At 43.8% G+C, this 18,824-nt stretch overlaps 1 protein-coding gene across 1 annotated transcript in view; it reads right to left on the bottom strand.

The window, feature by feature from the left end:
• ARHGAP42 (Rho GTPase activating protein 42) overlaps positions 1-18,824 on the bottom strand; it is a 168,940-nt gene that overhangs the window by 26,405 nt on the left and 123,711 nt on the right. Inside the window, exons 9-14 of the mRNA XM_083609686.1 lie at positions 15,058-15,158; positions 10,033-10,142; positions 7,975-8,053; positions 5,328-5,367; positions 3,480-3,542; positions 1,881-1,955 (exon numbers count right to left, since the gene is read on the bottom strand). Coding sequence (XP_083465812.1) covers positions 1,881-1,955; positions 3,480-3,542; positions 5,328-5,367; positions 7,975-8,053; positions 10,033-10,142; positions 15,058-15,158 — 468 coding nt within the window. The remainder of the gene's footprint in view (positions 1-1,880; positions 1,956-3,479; positions 3,543-5,327; positions 5,368-7,974; positions 8,054-10,032; positions 10,143-15,057; positions 15,159-18,824) is intronic.

Here is an 18,824-nt window from a genome sequence, read left to right on the forward strand (position 1 = left end):
GTTTGCTGTTCCATTGCTCTGCCAGTGATGATTTCTGAGTTTGGGCTATTTATTTAAAGCATTTTTATCTTGATTTCCCTCCTTAAGTGCAGCATCTCTGACCCTGCTACGTATCCAGTGAGTGACTTACGAAATCAATGACATATTCAAGCTGGCGGTTAAGCAGCTAGGTTTCTTATCTGTCCTTAGAGTAGCCATGGATGGCAAGGAAGTCCATTATATACCTCAGCCAGTTTGCATATGCATTCATTTAACTGAGAGAAAAGGGCTTTAAGCCTCTACCTGCTTTCCCTCCTAATGAGCAAATGAGGTTTCGACAGGGTCCTTTGCTAATGCTTACTCATTCACCCGGTGCTATACCAGCTGCACTGGCTCCCGGTGGAGTACAGGATCAGGTTTAAGATTCTGGTTTTAACCTTTAAAGCCCTATACGGCCTAGGACCCTGGTACCTACGGGACCGCCTCTCCTCGGATGTCCCACAGAGGAACTTAAGGTCTTCAAACAAAAACATCGTGGAGATCCCGGGCCACATGAAGGTTAGGCTGGCCTCAACCAGAGCCAGGGCTTTTTCAGCTGTGGCCCCGATCTGGTGGAACGCTCTGTCACAAGAGACTAGGGCCCTGTGGGACTTGACATCTTTCCGCAGGGCCTTCAAGACAGAGCTGTTCCACCAGGCCTTTGGCCAAGGCGCAGTCTGACCTCCTCCTTCTGTAATCCTCACAGCATTCTAGCCCAATGGTTGCCATTAATTAATTGATTGTGATTTTATGTAAACTGTGTTATTTTTATTGTTGTTAGCTGCTCTGAGCCCGGCTTTGGCTGGGGAGGGTGGGATATAAATAAAATAATAATAATAATAATAATAATAATAATAATAATAATAATAATAATAATAATAATTGATGCATACATAGAAGAGCTTTAATGAAACCTCTGCTGTTTATCACACTAGGGCAGAAGGGGGTTAGAGTGCTCTATATGCCTAAATCTCTACTTGCACTGGAGAAAGTGCAGCGTGCAAAGAAATTAGTTTGCATTAAAGTTTTTCTCGTGTAACAAACAAGCAAATAAACACAGAAAAATACAGAGAGTGTCTTGACTTTCAATTCATATAGAGTCTCTTCCACATTTTGTTTACATTCACTATGACACTGTTGTCATGCGCGTTATGCAGTTGGGAGAAAAGCGAGAGGAGAGAGGGGGCATATTGATCTTTCGTTCTATTGCATGGTGCTTGGGCAGGATTTTTGCGTCAGCATCATGTGGGTAAGTCCTTTATTTATGGATTTATTTTTGTGAGAGATTGGAGGATCCAGAGATTGGTTGGTTGGTTGCAGTATGGTTTGGTTGTATGTGTGAGGGTTGGGTTTGGGTTTGAAAAAAACTCATCCTAACAACAGGGGCGGTACCTACAATATTAAAAATACTACTCTAAGATACTACAAATCCCCACACTGTGATTAAAGTCCAATGGGAGCATGACATAGGATACGAAATAAATTCTACCATATGTTCAAAAATGTGGTTTAATTTAATTTAAGCCTCTGTTTAAATCCATCTCAGCCAGAAGAAAAAGACTCACTCTGAAACTTATTTATAAATAGTACCTAACACCATGGAAGCTGGTGTTGATACACCCAGGAACCCCATCTAAATGCTGGAGAGGCTGCGCCACCTTTCAGACTTCGTTAAATGTAAAACATATGCAGCCACCAAACCCAGTTAAAATGAACTGTTGACTAGGCTGCTATTTAAAATGGAATGGCTGACATGCTACCTGTTCCATTTCTTCCTGCTTGTATACCCAATTTTCACACACAGCAGTATACACAATAATAGAAGACTTCAAATAAGCAAGATGGGACACAGCCACACTTACAAAATATGGTATTCATCAGCTTCTGAACTTTGGAATTCACGCCACCTATTCGGTACAACCCCAAAATTGTGATACCTTCAAAGGCCAAAATAGAAAATGTAAGTTTTTGCCGCGTTAAGACATTTGCATTTGGGCAGCTAATTTGATTTACTTATAATATCGGCGCTGTTCCTCTCTCACTGCAGCAACTTACGGAACCAAATTATTTTTAAAAAAACCCCCACAAAGGCAGCAATCTTCATTACCTAGGAGTAATTTCCATTGAACACAGTGGAACTTATTCACAAAATAAACAGGAATAAGATTGCAGCCACACAGATCTGCACCTCGGAACCAAGTTCCATTCAACTCAGTCGAATATAAAGATGGCTTTATACAAGGTTCTGTGGTTCTGTGCCTGTTTACTTGGCAGTCGAATATACTTCCAAGTAAACAGGCACAGAACCACAGAACCTTGTATAAAGCCGTCTTTTCAGGCTTGCAAATGAAAGTATTGTGGTCAAAGCTGAAATCCTCATCATATGTCCACATTTACAATTTCATGGTTTCTGGTGCCATTGGAAATCTCAGAATGGATTTGTAGTGCCATTGGAAATCTCAGAATGGATTTGTAGTGAGTTTGTTTTGTGCAAGATCCCTCTCCTGAGTAGTTAGATAGTTCACAAACCAGCATTTTCAGTCAAACAACTCCGGATTCCTACTGTTTTCAGTATTGAAGAATTAGCTTTTTAGAAAGGAAAAGGTTTTGGAAATGCTGGGAACTGTTAATTGGTCATATGCTATTTTAGCTTTCAGCACTTTAGTTTCGGTTGGACTCAGAAATTAGCCCTACTGAACACTATGACATTTTATTCACAAAGTTAAATTGAGTATGATTAAGCACCTAAAACTGCATTGGAACTGCGGCTTACCTTCAGCTGCTTCACAAGTCACATTCAAGCCCAGTTTACTTTAAACCACGGCTTGACATAAACAAGCAATACTATTCCCTGCGAGTTCTTTGCTGTGGCAAGGAGGAAACTACCCGGAGGCTGGCTTTGTGTTACACGTGAATCAGTGTTTGTGGTTTGTTTCCTCAACATTCTCTGATTTGGCTTAGAAGCAAAGGTTTTTCTTGGCTTCCTGATCATAGGGGGAAACAAACCACAGAAACTGGCTCACATGTAATGCGAATGGCTTGTTTTCTTCTTCCCATGGCAAATGGTTAGCATGGGGAGGAGCAAACTGGGAACATTTGAACAGCATGCACCTGTACCTGGTTCATTTTTATTAAACTACAGTTTAAAATAAGCTGGGGACCCTTTAGTGAAGAGTGAGTAAGCAATTCAACAAACAAATAACATTATTAATGTTGTTGTTTGAAAAAAATGGACTGCCACATGTAACATCATATGGTAGGGTGTATGTGTGTGTGTGCAGCCTATTGTGCACAGCCTGTTCCATGTTTAAATCAAGCCACACTTTGCAAACACATGCAATGGGCTACGTATTGCCTAGGTGAGATTTGCTGCAGCTCTGTATCCAAGGGTCCTTAAGGCACCAAAAATTTCATTTCTGCTAAGGCAGAACCGAATGGCTTGCACATCACTTAATACATACCTCTCGTCTCTACTGCATGAATGCATTTCCTTACAAAGTTAAAGCCAGCTTCATTGAGGAACGCTGTCAAAATGGGAGGAACAAATTAAGCCAGACTTCCAATATCTGTCACAGTCCAGCAAGCAAACCAGAAACTCGTGGCTTGTGACTTCACGGCCGCGCAAATAAAATACTTATCTCAATATTCAATTGATTCATTCCAGTTATTTCTTTTTTGAGGCCTAGCCCCCTTAGAACAGTGTTAGAAGTTACGGGACAGAAATTATTGCAATCTCTGGAACTGACCCTGATACACATTTTTCAAAACAACAGTGGTTTGTCATTAGAAACCTCTAATTGGTTATCTTCTTGCAGTTTGTCGGGTTAGTTGCTGCTCAATATTGGAAGGAAAGGGGAAGGAGAAATGTGAATAGCCCTCAGCAAGTGTTGAAGAGATGGGGCCAGGCTCATGGGGAGGGGAAGGAGCCCCATCCTGACACCTGGGTGGCTTTTCTAACTTCTAACTTCACTTATTTCAAGAGACCCTATTCATGATCCAAAGGCACACTGAAATCCAAAGGAGTTCAAGCACAGATTTCAAGCACAAAATCAGTAAGACGCAAATGCTTACATGTGTGCCTGAAATCCCTTGGATTTTGGGGCACCTATGTTTCTTCGGATAATGCCCACTGCCTTCACCTTTTAATTCACATCTTCGAAACATTCAATGTGTTAAAAAAAACAAAACAGTGGCATGAAGAACAAAAAGGGCACAGTGTGATAAAATTATTGTCACCTGGAATCTAAGACAGAGCAGTACTTAGCACCAACAATTCAAGAGAAAGTGTTGGAGGCTGAGAATTACATCATGATGAGCTCCTTGGAAAAGTGGAAATGTCAGGCTAAACTGACATCCTAGGGCATTTGCGGGGCGGAAACAAAACAGGTTATTGCCAACATCTACTAAAGACACTTGAAGGCAGGAAAGGCGCGATTTGTTAGGATCTCTAATTAGCGCAGCCAAAATAAGCTGTTCTTCGAAGCTATTTCTAAAAGTATATCCATGGCTGATTTTGCTAACTGGCTAAATTAAGAAGAACAAAATGTATAAAAGCAATGTTCCTGACAAGATTGCCGTAACTGGTCAGGAGCTAGTAAACTTCTTACAATTTTAACACTCATATATAGTTTTGTACAGAAAAAAAAGTGTTCCAGGGTCACTTTAGATAGGTAGTGTGATGAATGGGAAGTTCTTATTACTCTCTCTTCCTTGCCGGTGGAGAGGTCTGGGGAGAATGGTCAGTAAATGTCCAGCAGCAGTGACCTGCAAGCAGAGCTTTTGCTGGACGGCTAAGTTATATCGCCCCTAGCGGACGAAGAAGGGAGACGAACTTGGAATCCACTAGTCACCATGCTACATACCAAAAGCACGCAGCAACATGACTCCCCAACAAATCCCTCTATTTTCACAGGGCAGATTTGCCACCCCTCATCCCCAAATCACTGAAACAAACTGTAGACGAAATAGCGAACAAACCAAGCTTACATATTGCAATAAAATCTGCGGTTTGTATCGGTTATTTTGAGAGAAGCCACAACTTTCAGATAGACACGGCTGTGGTTTATTGAGTTTTTGATTTAAAACAAACTGTATGCGCATAGTGGTAAACTAAGGACTCTTAGATACAGCACAAATACATGGAAGCATCTACTAGCTGTAAGTAATTTGGGCAGGCTTTCTGAAGGCATAGTCATGACAAATGGGAGTGTACAGCAGAACAGGGGAAAGTTGTTAAGAAGCAGTGTGAACTTATGCAGAAGGACTCATAGGCATAGTTAATAATCTCATATAATTGAATATTAACTTACTTTCTTCTTTCTTGCTAATAATAGCTGGCAAGGTGTAAATCTAAAAAAAGAAACCAAGCGTCACAGTCATATTTAGTTGTTTAGTTTCCTAGCAGCTCAGGATGGGGAAATTCCATTTTATCCTTACCACAACTCTACGTGGAAGAGGCAGAGCAAGCAAGATGGTTTGCACACCATGATAAACCATAGTTTGTATTTCACCAAGACTGAATTGTGAATGTGTTTCCTTCCCACACCATGTGGCAGCCACATGGTTCAGACATGCCTCAGCAAGATTTCCTGTAGTGTCTGAACACTGGACCACGGCTTGTTTGTTTCGAACAAGTCATGAGCAGCAAGCCAGAAATAAACCCAAGAAAAAATCGACTTATTCCTTGCTTAACGCCGCCGGCTGACTCGAAACGAAGAACCCACAGTCCATTTTGGGACAAAGCAACAAGCCGTGCATCAAAGCGGTTTGCAGGAATGAAACATAAAACCACAGAATAAAAAACCACAAAAAGGTTCAAAACAATTAACCATTGCAGAAGGATGTACTCTTAATTGCCTGCTGGGGCCTGGAAGGAAGCAAAAGTTTTCAACAGGCGTTCAGAAGTTGGCACAGAAGGCACCTGCTGAATCTCCACTGGCAGAGTGCTATTCCACAGACCAGACCAACAAACCAAAAGCTTGGTTTCTCACTGTTGTCAAATGAGCCTTGTTAAGTTGTGGGTGAACATATCAGATGACACAGTGATTCTCCAAACAGCTCTTGTTTATTCACAGGTCAGAACAGAACTGAACTGAAGGGTTCAGCCAGCCTGCTTATATAGAACAACGTAACTGTAACAACTTTCTGTAACTATCCAATCACTGAACGTCACTTTCTATCCCTTATTTGAATATGTGGACCTGAGTAAAAACTATCTACAGTATCCCCCTGCTGGCCCAGGGTGAGAACTTCAGTACATAACAAGCCTCACCATCTTGGGGAATGATCAAGGACACTCAGTGCTCGAGCTGGGATGTAAGGGTTCAGGTAATCCCTGAGGCAACCTGGATTTCAGTTGTTCAGATGAGGCCCATCTGTCGGTCCAACTACCTCCATGGTGTTAGGGATTGGAAGGGCTGTGAAGGGTGTGTGGCAGAGGCAGGGGGCCAGGGGATTGACCCAGGAGAGGAATCTATGGGGTTTGGCACCGCCAGCTAGGCAGTAGCCGAGGGAATGGAATGGTCAGAGCAGTCTGAGGAGGAGGGAGGTGCGCAGGATGGGTCAGAGGTGGAGGAAGAGACTGTTCAGCCAAGGGATGGGCCAACTGACTCTCCGCCATCTCCCACCCCACTGTCTCATAGACCAAGGAGGGGCCTGAAGAGAGAAGAGGAGTGACAGCTTCCACATAAGAGAAGTCTCAGGGTGCAGGCATGCAACCTGTCAGAAGAAGGTAGGTTTGTGTGTGGTCCCACTGTTGCTGCAACTGCTTTGCAGGGCGCAGACCTGGGAAAGGGTGTGTGCATGTGTTATCTGGAATACCATGCAAATTGCTGCAAGTGCGAGCTTTCATCAACAAAAAATGACCTATCAGACATGTGCCTTCATTGACTGGGGTGCCTGGGACACACAGGCACATCTGGTAATCCCTCGAGAAAGGGCCTTCTTGGTGGCTGCTCCCAGAATTTGGAACTCCTTCCCTAGAAAACTAGACTGGCTCCCTCGTTGTTGTTGTCCTTCCTCCTGCTGCTGATGACTTTGGGAACTGAGTGCTTTTATCGAAAGGGCTGGTGCCATTCTGTTTCTGTTGTAATTATTGGTATGGCTCTAACAGATTTTATATATGCATATGGATTTAATTCTATCAAAGTTTAACTGTTTTTTAATGACCCCCCCCTATATTTTTAGCAGTTCTTATTTCTCTCTATAAGCTGCCTTGAGCCTTGTCAGGGAAAAAGGCAGGGTATAAATAAATGTATCAACATCGTCATCATCATCGCTCTCTAAGTGTTGGTGCTGTCCTTTAAAACCCTAAACGGCCTTGGCCCAGTATACCTGAAGGAGCATCTCCACACCCGTCACTTAGCCCAGACACTGAGGTCCTCATCCGAGGGTTTTCTGCTGGTTCCCCCACTGCGGAAAGCGAAGTTACATGGAACCAGGCAGAGGGCCTTCTCAGCAGTGGCACCCACCCTGTGCAATGCCCTCCCTTCAGATGTCAAGGAAATAAACAACTATCTGACTTTTAGAAGACATCTGAAGGCAGCCCTGGTTAGGGAAGTTTTTAAGCATTAATGTTTTATGTCTTGAGATATGCTGTAAGCCACCCAGAGTGGCTGGGGAAATCCAGCCAGAAGGGCAAGGGCAAGGTATAAATAATAAAATTATTATTATTATTATTATTACTATTATTATTATTATTATTAGGCTTGGGGAGGGGGTAACTGGCATCTTCACCCACCCAAGGTCTTTATCTACTTCATTTCTTTTTGCTGCGGCCAAAAATTGTGGAGCTTTGGAGGGGGGAAATTGTGTTGTGGGGACAGGATTAGGCCCCCAGGTCATGGGTTTAGCCTCCCCCCACCCCAGTCTTAAAAGAGGCAAAGTAAATTTGCTGTTAACTCTCTGCCTGGAAAAAAAAATAATTCAAAAGAAACAAATGTACAAGGATTTCCTTACTGGTTCTTTTCCATCCATTGCTTCCAGCCAGAGCTTCCGGTTGGATTCGGAATAAGCTTGTAGTGTAATGATCCCATGCCTATTTAAAAGACAACAACAAAAGCAAGTGATTCACTTGTTTTCTTTACTTTTCACAAATTGTGAAGATTGTCTGAAGAGGAAAGTACCATGCTGAGTAAAATGAGAAGGAGCAAGTGCTAGAGCTGAACTGAGTATTTCCAGTGAACTTCTTATCCAAGGAACATGTCTCTTCTCTATACAATATGCTCTCTTTCATTATAAGAGCTTCCCAAGTGGAGCTCCTGAGGGCCAGCAGCTGAGACAACTAAACAAAACGACAGTTATTCAAACGGACTATCAAAAACATCATTAAAAGCTTCTGATGTGGACCTTTGGTCACATTCTGCCTTGTCAAGGAGGCCTTCTCAAGGAGCCTGAATTAAAAGCAACAACAACAAAAGACTCTAGGGTCAAACAGATTCAAGGAACGAGGGGCGGGACAGGGAAGATCCTTATTTCAAAACTTCTCTCTTCAAAACAGGGGAAACATTTAAAAGCAGCCCTGAACGATTTGCCCATCTGCAATGTTGGTAAACTGCCATCGCCTGGCAAGATTTTGTTACTGAGTGGCTTGCAGATGCTGCAGATGAAACAGAAACACGGTGCTTTTTTTCTAAAAAAGAAAGAAAAAAAGAGCCAGCTGGCTTCAGCCCTGCAAGAGGAAGGAGCAGGAGCAGGAGGAAAGCCATCGCCTCCACCGCAGCCACCGCAGACTCCCTTCTCTGGGCACCGGCGGGGAGAATGACGGAGCTCCAGTCTGCGCTGCTACTGCGGAGACAGCTGGCATGTCGGTCCGTCGGGGCAACACAAAATGTTTACCCCTAAACACCCCCCAGAAAAAAGCACTGTAGAAACACATTAACACACATGTCTACTACAGCTTCCCAAAGATTCCACTGTGTTTAAAACAAAAATGGCGTATTACTTGAGGTACAACCGTACCACATTACTATAATTCCATAGGGCGCCATGTGGAACATCCTCCCACCAGATGAAAAACAACTACCAGACTTTTAGAAGACATCTGAAGGCAGCCCTGTTTAGGGAAGCTTTTAATGTTTGACAGACTACTGTATTTTAATATTTTGTTGGAAGCCGCCCAGAGTGGCTGGGGAAACCCAGCCAGATGGACAGGGTATAAATAAATCATCATCATCAACATCGTAAACATGGGGTCTCCTAGAGTGTATCTTTTGGGAGATTTCAGTGGGATAAAGAAGAGTGACTGTGTACAAAGGGGAGTTCTGGTACCTTTCCAGAGACCTCCATGTAGAAGGTAGGTAGCACATTGTAGGTAACACAACGGATCATAGGTAGGATGCTGCAGACCAAGACAGACTATAGGTCCATCTAGCGCTATACTGTCTGCAGCAGAATAGGGCGCCTCCTAGTGGTGGGGAGGAACAAGGGAGAGGGCTGCAACTTTTATATCTGACTTGTAGGCTTACCAGATGCATCTGGGTGAGCCGCTTTAGAAAGCAGGATGCTGGCCTAGGTGGCTCTGGCCCAGTAGGGCTCTTATGTTTGAATAAAACCAGGTAGGTTTTAGGTTTTATCTATATCCATCTATAGAGCGGACACGGGTGGCGCTGTGGGTTAAACCACAGAGCCTAGGACTTGCCAATCAGAAGGTCAGTGGTTCTAATCCCCGCGACGGGGTGAGCTCCCGTTGCTCGGTCCCAGCTCCTGCCAACCTAGCAGTTCGAAAGCACGTCAAAGTGCAAGTAGATAAATAGGTACCACTCCGGCGGGAAGGTAAACGGCGTTTCCGTGCGCTGCTCTGGTTCGCCAGAAGCGGCTTAGTCATACTGGCCACATGACCTGGAAGCTGTACGCCGGCTCCCTCGGCCAATAAAGTGAGATGAGCGCTGCTACCCCAGAGTCGGCCACGACTGGACCTGATGGTCAGGGGTCCCTTTACCTTTATCTATAGAGCTAGTGTGGTGTAGTTGCTTAGAGTGCTGGCCGAGGGCCTGGGAGATCAATAAAAACGCAAACCTTTCAAAGACTTCAATATCGAAGCAGAAGCGCTTGTCAATTGAATCTGTCTTTCTCCGGATGCAGGATTTCAACTTGAACACTTCCGGTGTACTCGGGACAAGACCATTCTGCAAAACATCAGAAACGGTGAAATTGGAATGCTGAACCGCCAAATTATTTTTTATAGATTTGTGGAGTGGAGTCCCTATGATGGTTGTACACCTCCTTCCGGCAACTCCTGCAGCCCAGCTGGTGCCAAACGTATTGCTCTGCTTTCCTTTAGACCACATCAGTGAGGCCAAGAGGGTATTTTTGTCATCTGAGCAGCCCAGGACCTCCATACACACTGCCTATGCTTGCGCCCCAGTGAGGTCACTTTGGTGCTCCTAACACAGCTGTTTGACTTCACATCCGGAAGCACACTCCTTTTTCTCTTGAGATAGACCAATGCCAACAACAAAGTAAGGCAGTAGATGTGCTAAATCAGTGCTTGGAAGGGACTGGACAAGGGCCAATCCAGATAAGACTGAGCAGAGACATCACCTTGCCAACAAAGGTCCGTATAGTTCAAGCTATGGTTTTCCCAGTAGTGATGTATGGAAGTGAGAGCTGGACCATAAAGAAGGCTGATCGCCGAAGAATTGATGCTTTTGAATTATGGTGCTGGAGGAGACTCTTGAGAGTCCCATGGACTGCAAGAAGATCAAACCTATCCCTTCTGAAGGAAATCAGCCCTGAGTGCTCACTGGAAGGACAGATCGTGAAGCTGAGGCTCCAATACTTTGGTCACCTCATGAGAAGAGAAGACTCCTTGGAAAAGACCCTGTTGTTGGGAAAGATGGAGGGCACAAGGAGAAGGGGACGACAGAGGACGAGATGGTTGGATAGTATTCTCAAAGTGACCAGCATGAGTTTGACCAAACTGCAGGAGGCAGTGGAAGACAGAAGTGCCTGGTGTGCTCTGGTCCATGGGGTCACAAAGAGTCGGACACGACTAAACGACTAAACAACAACAACCGTTGCTGGGTGGTTCCTCTGACCAGCTGGGTGATGTGGGTGGCCTACTCTAGATTTGGTCCCTCTGAAGGAGGAAGTTTGGGGGTTCTCCTGAATCTGCTGTTGTCACTTGAGGCACAGGTGGCCTTGGTGGCACAGAATGTCACCAATCTTCCAGATGTTGTGTTCCAACTCCCGTCAGCCACAGGCAATGTGGCCAATAGTCAGGAAAGATGGGAGCTGGAGCTCGATAACTGCTATAGGGTCACAGGTTCCTCATCAGAGCTATAGATTTTCTTTGGTCACTCACGAGCCAGCCAAAGTTGCCCCATGCTTCTCCCTAGTGAAAAATGGCCTTCCCTTCAGCTCTTCCGCTAACCCAAACAGCTGCAAAGGCACAAGCTGCCCTTACAAAACATTTTAAAGCTGTGCAAAAACAGCTTTTTGTTGTTGTTGTGACATTTCTGTTTCGTTTTTCCAGATTTTCCCTTCCCCGAACTCATCTTCCGGTAACTGCAAGGCTCATCCCTCACCCACAAAAAGAGGGCTACAATATTCAACTAATGAAAAGCATTTTATCTGGTGAAAAATTGTGATTCATACTAAATTCAGAAGCACTTAATGAATTTGTGGGGAGCAGATGTGTCCTCAGAAGGAGAGCCCCACACAGAGGGAAAGGCTCTTCTGACATGCTGTCTGCTGTGACGGATGTGGGAACTGCCCCAAACCAAGATTTCCTTCAGTGGTGTTACTTCATGACAGATGCCACCCTAAGGCTGAGGAGTTGTGGAGGCAGGGAAGCAATTCCGCCCTCTCACCCTGCAAAGACCTTGAGCTCATTTTGGAGATTTTTCCCTTTTCTTAACTTACACTTATTTCCTTCCGAATGGGAACAACAACAGGGGAACAAACCTGAATAAGCTACATCAACTCCAGGGCTGGTGTAGTTTGATTTGTGGTTTGGGAGCATGTTGGCGTATTGGAGGGGGGGACTTGGTTTCAAACCTCCCCCTGGTTCTCCCTTGACATACTTCCAAACCTTGTGACCTGGCATGCCTCCATTTCAGCCCAACCAACGTCGGAGTCGACAGGGCAAAGGTTGCTAGAGTTTCCACAGTGGCAGCGAGGGAGAAAACTGGTATTGTACCCTCTTCTCCCAGGTCAGAGGTCTCTCTTCACCCGCAGAGAGAGGGAGATCTCATGTTTCCTATGGCCTGCTCTCCCAGGGGCCACTGGATTACTGGGATGCTTGATTAATTAGCAGGTTTGTTAAAAGCTCAGCTTGGTTAACTGACCAAACGGAAACTCCTTTGGTCATGATTTCTTTAACTAAGTGACACCCCTGCCCTAAAGTAATTGTGAATTTATGCAGTTCCTCTCATGCACTAATATGCCTCCCAATCAGGAGTGCCAACTTGGCACCATCGCAGTCCTCGGCCGAGAGCCCTGATCAAAATTGGCAAGGTAAGATCAGATATGATCAGATCAGCTCGGGCTGAGGAGGGAAAATGGCGACGGTAGCAGCTCTTGACGCAGAAAGAAAAGGGATATGATCAGAAAAAGTCTTTAATGGGGGAAGAGTGGAGATATTTATTTATTGAAATTACAAAAGAGGTGTACTTGCATGGAATATTATCACATACAGTTTGAAAAGAGAGTGACACTAAACTCTGGATGCCTGCCAGCTGTCCGAGGGCCCCGGAGAGCTGGCGTGGCTTTTTATGGGGAATCCGAAACAATCTTTGTGTAACTTACTGATTTCCAAGTACACCCCTACAGTACATTTGAAACATCGGTTGCTTTGGAAAGATCAAAGGCAGTGCGACGTCGCTAATTAACTTCAACCTTGGATAGAAGCCCAGAAAGTAGTAGAGCAACAATCAGCAGAAAAGGAGGGGTCATCGAAGGAGGACTGTGCTTGAAAATACGAAGACTGAGAACAATGTGGAAAAAACCACCTGCGTGATTACAGAAATAAGGAATGGTTACGTAAAACAAGATAGAGAGTTATACTAGTGACTGATCGATCGAGAGAGGAGATTGTCAGTATCAGGACTGGAAAATTGTGAAGTAACAAAGAAGATAGCAGAAAGATAAAGGACGGACATTTAGCTCTTGCAATCCAGAACATGGGAGGTCTCGTTGAAATTAATTAATTCGGACTCTGTAATTGGCTGTATTGGTTTTTGTTTTTGAATGTGGTAAGATTGGGCTTGATTTGTTATTAATAGGAATGTTTTCCCCCTCTTTATTGGAAAATGAATAAAAATTATTTACAAAAAAAAGGAGTGCCAACTTGGCCCTGCGACCATGGGTACCCGGGGGTCGTGGGACTGAAAATTGTGGGTGCCCAGCCCCTTTGTGGGGAATTTGGTGGGTGCTTAGGCACCCAGGGAGCTGGCACCTATGTTCCAAATAACTTCCCATGAACAGTGAGACACAATGTGGGGAAGTAAAAGAGCTAGAAGGGCCCTCTTTTAGTGAGGAGTGATATTAGGCATGCTTTCAACTTTCGAATGCAGGGTCCCTTTTCAGACAAAGTAGGTCTGAAAAGAGACTCTTTATAGACAAAGATTGAGGAGGGAGGATAGAGAGATTTTAAGCGCAAAGCGACAAGAATCCTTCCTACATGTCTATTGCCCAAGTGGAGAATGACTGAAGATTAGGCAAAAGGAGCTAGGAAAAGAATTAATAATAATAATATTAATAAATTTTATTTATACCCCGCCCTTCCCAGCCAGAGCCGGGCTCAGGGTGGCTAACACCAGTAAAATTACAATAAAAACACAATAGGGGAAAAAAAACACAATTTAAAATACAGGTTAAAATGCAATTTAAAATGCAGCCTCATTTTTAAAGTAGCCCATGGATCAAAACCGTAAGGGGAGGGAAAACATAAGAGTCCAAACCAAAGGCCAGGCGGAACAGCTCTATCTTGCAGGCCCTGTGGAAACATGTCAAGTCCCGAAGGGCCCTAGTCTCTTATGACAGAGCGTTCCACCAAGTCAGGGCCAGTACTGAAAAGGCCCAGGCCCTAGTTGAGACCAATCTAACCACCTTGCGACTTGGGACCTCCAAAGTGATGTCATTTGTGGACCTTAAAATCCTCCGTGGGGCATACCAGGAGAGGTGGTCCCGTAGGTACGAGGGTCCTAGGCCGTATAGGGCTTTAAAGGACAAAACCAGCACCTTAAACCTGACCCCGTACTCCACCGGGAGCCAGTGTTAAAGCACTGAATGGATGTGCTCCCACAGCAAGGACCCTGTAAGGAGCCTCGCCATGGCATTCTGCACCCGCTGGAGTTTCTGAGTCAGCTTGAAAGGTAGCCCCGTGTAGAGCAAGTTACAATAATCAAGTCTGGAGGTGACCGTTATGAAAAGTTGCACATTAGAACCTTCAAAAATCACGCCCCCTCCTTTGGAAAGGGAGCCTGTTTAGCTTTTACTTGGAGTTAAATTAGTTGCTGAAAATTCACAGTGTACCTTGTTGGACGAATGCACGGGTGCAATGGCGCTAATGCACGGAAATGGTTAAAGTACCCATAAATTACTGCCATTGCACTTATGATAATGAATAGAAGGTAGTGGTCATACCCAGGAAAAGATCAACAGAACATGTCTGGGGCTGTGTACATTTAAAGCACATTCTGTCACCCCCCCAAAAGGAATCCTAGGAACTGTGGTTTTTTTGAGGGTGTTGAGAATTATAGCTCTGTAGGGGGCAAACTATGGTTCCCAGGATTCTTTGGGGTAGGATAAAGTGGTTTAAATGTATGCTGTGTACTCTGTGAAGGCCGAACGTGGAAAAGGTTCATTTTTAGTTTTCTTTAAGAAAGAAGAAGCTTTTCTGCAAAACGATGTTGTTTGAGTTTCCGTCTTTGACTGTCAATATCAGACTACATAAAAACCGTTTTGATTTGGACACACCGTAACCCTCTAACTAGCAATACTTTTCCTAGTTGATGTCCATTCCCTAACTTGAAATCAATGGAGGAAAAGCTACGGTGCCCTTTTCCAATTTAGAAGGCGGCCTGCGATAACACTTACGACTTTCCCTCCAGATTTGGCTTCAGAAACGCTCATTGTGAATGCTTTCGTCCCTTTGTCGTAGGTACAGTAATGTTTTATCCAGGTGAACCCTAGAGGTCCTAAAAAGAAAAAGAAAAAAGAAAACGGGAGGGAGGGAGAGAGACCAAGAGGTGAAAAGGGGAAAGGAAAATTTGTACTTCTCTTATTTGCATAAATGCTTCCTAAGGAAAAATATTCCTGGCAAAATAGATAGAACAATGGTTGCTCTCAGGTCAGGCTGGACCTCTGAGTCTGAGCCAGACATTTATTTATTTTTGTCAGTTTGGGGGAATAAAAGGAAGAGAGATATTCAGCCTTTTTTTAAAAAAAAAGATTTCACACATATTTAATGTATTTTCTGTTATGCCAGCTCACAGAAAAAAACTCAGAGAAACCTTGGCGAGAGTGAAGTATAAACATATGTCCTGGTATATTTCAAGTGAACTTTGCAGGCAATGCCCATGGGAAATGCAACCCATTACTCCCCCCTCCCCCTAATGCCAAATTAAGATTCTATCCTTTTTGGGGGGATAACATTCTCAACAAACCAATGTGTGCAGCCAAAGTCTATAGGGTAGTGAAACAAACAGGCCCAGTGCATTCATTTCTGAGACCAAGATAATGACTGCGTCACTCCTCCCCACCTCCTCAGCTTAAACAAATGACCAAATCCTTTTCCCCTTCAATAAGAACGTGTTGAGATGGCCTTTGACTGTTTAATAAAGCACTGCGTGTGCCCAGCATTTCATGGTGTCCTTGCACTCCTTTTAATAATACTCAAGGTAACTTCCGATTAGCAGATTTCTTTTTAATCACATTTTGTTATTATCAGTCAACTAAAAGGTACAAAAGGTGCTCAAAGCAATCTGCCGCTATTATTAATGTGGGGAACTCTGCTTCAGGGGGGGGGGAAAACAAGCCACCAAGGCCAGGGGGCAGGGGGAAGAGGGTTCAGCAAAAGGCGAAAACACCTTGATGAGGAAGCCAATCACAGAATTGTAGAGAGGGAAGGGACCACGACAGTCATCTAGTCCAACCCCTTGCAATGCAGTCGTAACTTTAAGCTACACTGTCATTGCACGTGCCGTTTTAGGTTTGATGATGTTATTAATGTTATTCTTATCATCATCATCAACAACAACAACAACTGCTCATTAACTATTATATTTATATCTCGCCCCTCCTCCCAAAGCAGCGGAGGGCAGCAAACAAGAAGAGATAAAACTGCAAAACACACACACACACAAACATTTAAAATAATTCCAACCCAGATGCAGACTGGGGAAAGATCTTTTGAGCTACAAAGCCAGGAGATTAAGAGCCAGTCTACATTTTAGAGCTTATCACACCAGCGCTGCAAAAACGGGGTGGCAGTGTGGGGAGGTTTCTGGGAGAGATGCTCCAAGCACAACATTTTTCAAGTTCCTGATACAATGATGTCAACACACTGGAAGCCTTCCTGTTCCTGCTCCATGTCTATAGTGGCAAGGATACTCACAATAGTCTGGTTTGCATGACACAGAAAGCCAAACGATGGCTTACTGGGAGAATGCAAACATCCAGGCTCCGGGAGAGCAACTCACAGCCAATTTTCTCCTCCCTGGCCCTTTTTTATTGTAACTTGCTCTACGTGGGGCTGCCCTTGAGACTGACCCAGAAACTCCAGCGGGTGCAGAATGCCGTGATGAGACTCCTTACGGGGTCCTCGCTGCGGGGTCACATTCACCCAGTGCTATACCAGCTGCACTGGCTCCCGGTGGAGTACAGGATCAGGTTTAAGGTGCTGGTTTTAACCTTTAAAGCCCTATAAGGCCTAGGACCCTCGTACCTACGGGACCACCTCTCCTGGTATGTCCCACGGAGGACCTTACGGTCTTCAAACAAAAACATATTGGAGGTCCCGGGCCACAGAGAGGTTAGGCTGGCCTCAAGAACCTACAGGGGATGGGGGTAGGCCAAGGTTTTGAAAATGGTATAGGTGCAATATATTCTGAACAAAAGGCTAAATTAATTGTAAATAATGTGGTGATGGAAGAATTTAAGATTGAAAAAGGGACACGACAGGGGTGCCCAATCTCCCCATTGCTTTTTATATCGGTCCTGGAGGTTCTGCTGAATATGATTAGAAGGGACTGGTTGGTTAAAGGTATACAGGTCGGAGCTAAACAGTATAAATTGAGAGCATTTGCAGATGATTTAGTATTGATGTTACAGGAGCCAGAATCTAGTACTAAAAGGGTTTTAGAACTAATTCAAGAATTTGGTCAAGTGGCAGGATTCAAATTGAACAAGTCAAAAACTAAGGTTTTAGAGAAAAATTTAACACCGATTGAAAGAGAGAGGTTTCAGAATGAGACAGGTCTGAATGTGGTCAAGAAAGTGAAATACTTGGGGATTAACATGACAGCAAAGAATGGGAACTTATTTAAAGATAATTATGAAAAATGTTGGACGGAAGTGAAAAAAGACTTAGAAATTTGGTCAAATTTGAAGCTTTCCTTGTTGGGTCGAATTGCAGCTATAAAGATGAATGTATTGCCTAGAATGCTGTTTTTGTTTCAAACACTGCAAATTGTGGACAAGATGGACTGTTTCAAGAAGTGGCAGAAAGATATATCTAGATTTGTCTGGCAGGGCAAGAAGCCCAGAATAAAATTCAAGATATTAACTGATGCAAAGGAAAGGGGTGGATTTGCCCTGCCAGACTTTAAATTTTACTATGAATCAGCAGCATTCTGCTGGTTGAAAAACTGGCTGCTTCTTGAGAACACAGACATTTTGGATTTAGAAGGTTTTAACAATGTCTTCGGGTGGCATGCATACTTGAGGTACGACAAGGTTAAAGCACATAAAGCATTTAAGAACCATATTGTCAGGAAAGCTTTGTTCAATGTTTGGATAAGATATAAGGATTTATTGGAAAATAAAACCCCAAGGTGGCTGTCACCAATGGAAGCAAAAGCCCAGAAAAAGCTCAATATGGAGGCCAAATGGGAAATTTTGGAACAAGAGGGAGATAGACTAAAACTGCAGAGTTTTGAGAAACTAAAAAACAAAGTGCGAGATTGGCTTCATTACTATCAGATAATGGAGGCATATAATTTGGACAAGAAAATTGACTTCCAGGTGGAAAAATCAAAATTAGAAACAGAACTGTTAGAACCCAAAACTAAGATTTTGTCAAGGATGTATAACTTGCTGTTGAAATGGAATACATAGGATGAAACGGTGAAATCTGCTATGATTAAATGGGCACAAGATGTTGGACATAACATTATGTTTGCTGACTGGGAACAGTTGTGGACCACAGGTATGAAATTTACGGCATGTAATGCGTTAAGAGAGAATATTATGAAAATGATGTACAGGTGGTACATGACACCAGTCAAGCTTGCAAAAATTTATCATTTGCCCGATAATAAATGTTGGAAATGTAAAGAAACTGAAGGTACATTCTTTCACCTTTGGTGGACGTGCCCAAAGATTAAGGCTTTCTGGGAAATGATCTATAATGAAATGAAAAAGGTATTTAAATATACCTTCCTGAAGAAACCAGAGGCCTTCCTTCTGGGCATTGTCGGCCAATTGGTGCCAAAGAAGGATAGAACTTTTTTTATGTATGCTACAACAGCAGCAAGAATACTTATTGCAAAGTATTGGAAGACACAAGATTTACCCACTTTGGAAGAATGGCAGATGAAGGTGATGGACTATATGGGATTGGCAGAAATGACTGGCAGAATCCG

The sequence above is a fragment of the Podarcis filfolensis genome, assembly GCF_964270895.1.
Source record: "Podarcis filfolensis genome assembly, chromosome: 4".
NCBI lineage: Eukaryota > Metazoa > Chordata > Lepidosauria > Squamata > Lacertidae > Podarcis > Podarcis filfolensis.